The 6,000-nt window shown below is 46.1% G+C and overlaps 1 protein-coding gene across 1 annotated transcript in view; it reads left to right on the forward strand.

Annotated features, from left to right (window-relative positions):
* ptprk (protein tyrosine phosphatase receptor type K) overlaps window positions 1-4,869 on the forward strand; it is a 114,123-nt gene extending 109,254 nt beyond the window's left edge. The window contains exons 25-31 of the mRNA XM_084453757.1: window positions 230-379; window positions 518-691; window positions 2,100-2,231; window positions 2,747-2,872; window positions 3,020-3,183; window positions 3,312-3,447; window positions 3,632-4,869. Of these exons, the coding sequence (XP_084309883.1) occupies window positions 230-379; window positions 518-691; window positions 2,100-2,231; window positions 2,747-2,872; window positions 3,020-3,183; window positions 3,312-3,447; window positions 3,632-3,685 (936 nt within the window). The 3' untranslated portion in view covers window positions 3,686-4,869. The remainder of the gene's footprint in view (window positions 1-229; window positions 380-517; window positions 692-2,099; window positions 2,232-2,746; window positions 2,873-3,019; window positions 3,184-3,311; window positions 3,448-3,631) is intronic.
* The last annotated feature ends 1,131 nt before the right edge of the window (window positions 4,870-6,000 follow it).

The raw sequence follows: 6,000 nt of genomic DNA on the forward strand, positions 1-6,000 counted from the left end.
TCACATAAAAGCCATCTACCATCAGTTTCAATATGTGTGGCTGGTGTTTGATTATATTATGTGAGTGTTTCACGTGGAATCTGCATGTAACTTAACACAGAATCTGACAGGGCTAGAGCGTGCTGCTATTTACAATATAATACACACATCTCCTATACTGAGCGTCTGTCTGTCTGTCTTGCGTACGTCTGTGTGTGTGTGTGTGTGTGTGCACGTGTTCTAATCACAGGAACAGTACATCTTCATCCACGACGCCATCCTGGAGGCGTGTCTGTGCGGAGAGACAGCCATCCCGGCCTGCGAGTTCAAAGCTGCCTATTACGACATGATCCGCATCGACTCCCAGAGCAACTCCTCGCACCTCAAAGACGAGTTCCAGGTATGCCGGCCCCCCCCCCCCCCCACACACACACACACACACCCCGCCGGCCTCCCCTCTTAACCGTCGGAGCCGTTATCCTTCAAACACGGAGTCTGTGTAACCTGTAACCCCCCCACCCACCACCCGCCACCCCAGACCCTGAACTCGGTGACCCCCCAGCCCCAGTCCGAGGACTGCAGCATCGCCCTGCTGCCGCGCAACCACGAGAAGAACCGCTTCATGGACATGCTGCCGCCCGACCGCTGCCTGCCCTTCCTCATCACCATCGACGGGGAGAGCTCCAACTACATCAACGCCGCCCTCATGGATGTAAGTGTCCTCTCACACACACACACACACACACACACACACACACATACTGTATGCCTGTACATATGCACGCAAATTCTGTGAACCTTTATGTGTACATAACCTTTATGTGCACAACTCCGTCTCTCACATTTTCTCTCTCACACACACACACACAAAGACATTGACACACATAAACACGTGTATACACACATGCTCACTCAGCTCCACCCAAACACTGGATGCTGTTTATATACAGTAGTAGAAAGAAAAGCTAGAGGCAAATCCAGGTGTGTGTCTCCTCTCCTACTAATCTTTGTATATTCTCAAAGTGTGCCCTAAAGATCTTCAGCCCTTTTTGGCCATGATTCAATTCTTCTCTGGCTGTGCAAGTAGTGATGCAAACAAAAAAAAAAGTAGTTCAGATAAACTTTAACCTGATGAATCTACTCCCATCTACGCCATCTACTCCCTCACGGTCTCGACATGGTGACAGTAGTGATATTCTTCAAGATGGATCCATTGAATGCATTTGAACGATTGACTTGACTGTTAGCAACCGCGCAGACTTGATCAGACATTCCTCATTCCCAACCCTCACCTAGTCCTGCCCAACCATACCCTGTCCCCTAAAGCATCACTAATTTCACATCAGACCAGCGCTACGATGAACGCCGTAGCTTGCGATGAACGTAGCGCTACGATGCCTCTGTGAAACTCAGCCCTGGTCTGCTAGAGCAGCTTCGTTCGCTAGCTTACATGAGTAGACTAGGCCTAGACTACTAGACCAGTCTTGGGCCCTGTTTGAATGACCACACATGCTACAGTAGGCTACTAGACCCTGTTTGAATGCATGCTTCCTTCCTCCCCATGCTGGTAATCACTGATGTAACATGACTGGATAGGTAAAAACAAGTTCTCCTCTATGCAGCTCTTAATAATATAGGATCAGATCTGTGATTTTGTTGAGGAAGTTCGGTTGCGTTTTTTTAAGATTCTGAATGAGGTCATATAGAATTAAGTGGCAAACAAAATCAGCCAGACACTTATTTCTGTAATGTTAAAAATCACTTCCTCGTACACTTCACAAACTCTTGGACTCTTTCTAACCAAGCCGTCAGAAGAATACCAGGTAATTTCTGAATTTCTCACTTCTCAATCAATAATGCTGCCTCTTCTTCTATGATACTGGATTTGTTTCATGGCTTAAGTGTTGCGTCATTGACCTAGCGTAGGCAGCTAAAAGCTGAAGCATGACAACATGGTTTAAGCCCCACGCGCATCTCTGAACACATTTCCTGCATGGCCACATGTCCACACATCCTCCATTCCGGTTGGTCATTTGCTTTCTGTATGTCAACGCGGAAACGGAGGTCAGTTGATGCATGTTTTACCATTTCCTACTTCCTCTTCCTTCTCTGTGTGGCAGAGCTACCGGCAGCCGGCGGCGTTCATCGTTACCCAGCATCCTTTGCCCAACACGGTGAAGGACTTCTGGCGTCTGGTGTATGACTATGGCTGCACCTCCCTGGTCATGCTTAACGAGATCGACCTGGCACAGGTGAGGCTCTGCTGGCACACTGGCATATCTGACATAGACCTCACATAGCTGACATAGACCTCACATAGCTAACATAGACCTCACATAGCTGACATAGACCTCACATAGCTGACATAGACCTCACATAGCTAACATAGACCTCACATAGCTGACATAGACCTCACGTAGCTAACATAGACCTCACATAGCTAACATAGACCTCACATAGCTGACATAGACCTCACGTAGCTAACATAGACCTCACATACTGTACAGTAGCTAACATAGACCTCACATAGCTGACATAGACCTCACATAGATAACATAGACCTCACATAGCTAACACACACTAGACATTCCTGACAAAGCTAATATAGACCTGACGTGTGTGTGCTTGTGTGTGCGTGTGTGTGTGTGTGTGTGTGTGTGTGCGCGTATGTGTGCATGCGTGCGTGCGTGCGTGTGTGTGTGTGCGTGTGTGTGCGCGTGTGTGCGCGTGTGTGCGCGTGTGTGTGCGTGCGTGCGTGTGCGCGCAGGGCTGTCCTCAGTACTGGCCCGAGGAGGGCATGCTTCGCTACGGGCCCGTCCAGGTGGAGTGCATGTCCTGCTCCATGGACTGTGATGTCATCAGCCGCCTCTTCAGGATATGTAACCTGACCCGGGTAAGGATGCTACAAGCGGACATTTTTTTTGGAGGACGTTTTTTTCTCTTTATGCTGACGATGATAGTGTTCTGTTGCTGTGGGTGTTTGGTATTTACAGTAATGTCTATGTTGTTGACTTTGTTGTTGTTGTTGTTGTTGTTGCAGCCGCAGGAGGGCTACCTGATGGTGAGACAGTTCCAGTACCTGGGCTGGGCCGGCCACAGGGAGGTCCCCGCCTCCAAGCGCTCCTTCCTCAAACTCATCCTGCAGGTGGACAAGTGGCAGCAGGAGTGCGAGGAGGGGGAGGGGCGCACTATCATCCACTGCCTGTGAGTGCCCACACACACACACACACATACACACACACACACACCACTCATTTTACACACCTGCCCATGAGAGTTTTTTTTATAGACCATGATTTACTGTGTGTGTGTGTGTGTGTCCGTCCATGCAGGAATGGAGGCGGTCGCAGTGGCATGTTCTGCGCGGCCAGCATCGTATGTGAGATGATCAAACGCCAGAACGTGGTGGATGTGTTCCATGCTGTCAAGAGCCTGAGGAACAGCAAACCTAACATGGTGGACAGCCCGGTAAGAGTGTGTGTGTGTGTGTGTGTGTGTGTGTGTGTGTGTGTGTGTGTGTGTGTGTGTGTGTGTGTGTGTGTGTGTGTGTGTGTGTGTGTCTGTAAGTCTGTGTGTCTGTGTGTGTGCGCGCGCGTGTGTGTGTCAGCCTAGTGTCTGACCCGCGGGGGGGGGGTTCTTGTCTCGTCGACAGGACCAGTACCGTTTCTGCTACGACCTGGCGCTGGAGTTCATTGAAACGTCTTAACCAGCAGCAGGGGACTCCAGTGAGCCAGGAGCCCCCGGGCCCCCAGCAACCAGGTCCTGGGACGAAAAGGGGAATCATCACAGGACCAGGAGGAGGATGGAAGATGGACTGAGTGTATGATATTGTGACGTCGAGGGTATTATGGTGATGATGATGAGGAGGAGGAAGGGGGCTACGACGACAACGATGATGATGATGTGGTAGAGGGTATGAGGAGAGTGTTTATTTTATGTCTCCATTGTACTTCTCCGTATTCAGTGGTGCCACAGGGGCAGGTCTGCTGGTCGCTCTGCCGCTGTCTGCTTCTCGTCCTCGGCCTGTTTTTGTAAAAGAGTAACACTACTGCCAAGGTGTTGCATGCTAGACTTGTTTTTTTTGTTTCCTATATTTGCAGCGTTAATGTCAACAAACTCTATATATATATCTATCTATAGAAGTCAAACCACAATGTGAAAGAAAATAAATGCACTCACCAGGGATGTGGGCGCTACCGTGTGACATTGGCTTAATCATGTTAGTATTGTGCACTGGCGGCAAATCGCTCATATTGTTTTTTTGTTTTGTAGCAAATTTTTATCATAAGCCAAAGACTTATGTAAATATGTCTATATGGATAAAGCACATTGTTTGTATTTATTGTTTATTTGCATTCATTTTTTTTGAAGGCTAAAAACAATCATCTTCATTACATGTTGTTTACTATAACTTTGAACCCGTATACATTTTTTGTAGCTTTTAGATCAAATTTAGTAGTATCTTGTTTTTTTTCCTGTTTTTTTCTTCTACTCAATGTGATGCTCCAGTGGTTTCTTTGTGTAAATGCTTGTGAATTCTAGCCATGCAGATGATAGCGCGAGTCGCAGTGCCACAGGGAGAGAGCTCTATTTTTCTCTGTTTTAACGCTCAGCTGTTTTGGTGTCTTAAGTGGAACAAAGGGTCCAGGAAGGAAGTGGTCATTGTTAGATTCAGAGGGTTAGAATGTCAGCCGACAGACAGACGGAGAGATGCAGACACAAACAGACATGTCTGTGCATGTGTAATGTATATCTATGATACAAGGTGCATGATACAGACACAACAAGACACAGAGACAGAAAGACGAGAGCAGTATGAAGAATAAGGGAAACAGACAGGCACAAATGCAGAAAGACAGTTGGAGAAACAAGACACAGGAAGTTGACATACTAGGGACAGGAAACTCATTTGTTTATGTGAAGTGGAGTCATGGTTCGTATTCTTTGTCTGTAACTGTTGGCTTTATTGACTGTAATGAACAAGGCATCTCTTTCAATAAAACAAGGTGGAGCAAGACTCCTGAGGATGTCATCATTGATCTGGATTGGTCAGAACAACTATACAGACCTACCCCTACGGCCAACCGGATGACAGCATTTGCAATCTGATATCAGCACAACACATTCAGATAGTAATCTTTTGACAACAACAGTCTCTCTAGTTGTTTATTGATTTATCAACATTAAGATTATTGTGAAAAAGATACTGTAGCCTATATAACAAGTTTTAGAAACTATCAGAAAAGACATCCTGTTCCACTAGCATGTGATTCTGGGACAGTAGATATTTTGGTTCCCATGTGGAAGATTGATTGTTTGAATCCCGTCTGTCACATTTGTGCTATGAGTGGTCTTAAGACATTGGTGTGGGTGGTGGTGGCTGGAGTGTGTTCCCAAATGAAAAAGAATTATACCCATATAGAATGTGTGTATGTGTCGTCTTAAATGTATCTTACCTTGTACAAGTTCAATCAGGAACACTCACAAGTTCTTTTGAACTATTAAACAAAACCATTCCTCCCAGGGAAGGGCTGCTGGTCAAAATAATTTAGAGCAGCCAAATTATTATAGATCATGATGTCCCACAGAAAGCATTATTAAATTAAAGCCGCAAGCACCAATGAGACGAGGTCCTACATTTACACCCCCTTAAGACTGACAGACAGGGTGAGACTGACCAGACAGAGCTGGTAAATCCAGCAAGACCAGCTAATGACCAGCCAAGGTTTGTAGCTGGTTCTCACTGGATTTTCCAGTAGAGTATGACAGCGCCATTTACCCTGTATTGAGGTCATTGTGTCGCACATTTACCATGGGCACAACTTTATATACCATACAGCCACAGATTGACAGACAGGGGCTTGATTATTATGATTATTATTTTATTATGTTTCTTATTATTAATACACTTTATTTGTATTGCACCTTTCATATAAATGCTGTAAATGCAGCTCAAAGTGCTTTACAACAGATAGTGTGCATGCATGGAGTGCTTCAGGTAAAAATAGATAGAAAAGAAAC

The sequence above is a fragment of the Borostomias antarcticus genome, assembly GCF_949987555.1.
Source record: "Borostomias antarcticus genome assembly, chromosome: 19".
Classification (NCBI taxonomy): domain Eukaryota; kingdom Metazoa; phylum Chordata; class Actinopteri; order Stomiiformes; family Stomiidae; genus Borostomias; species Borostomias antarcticus.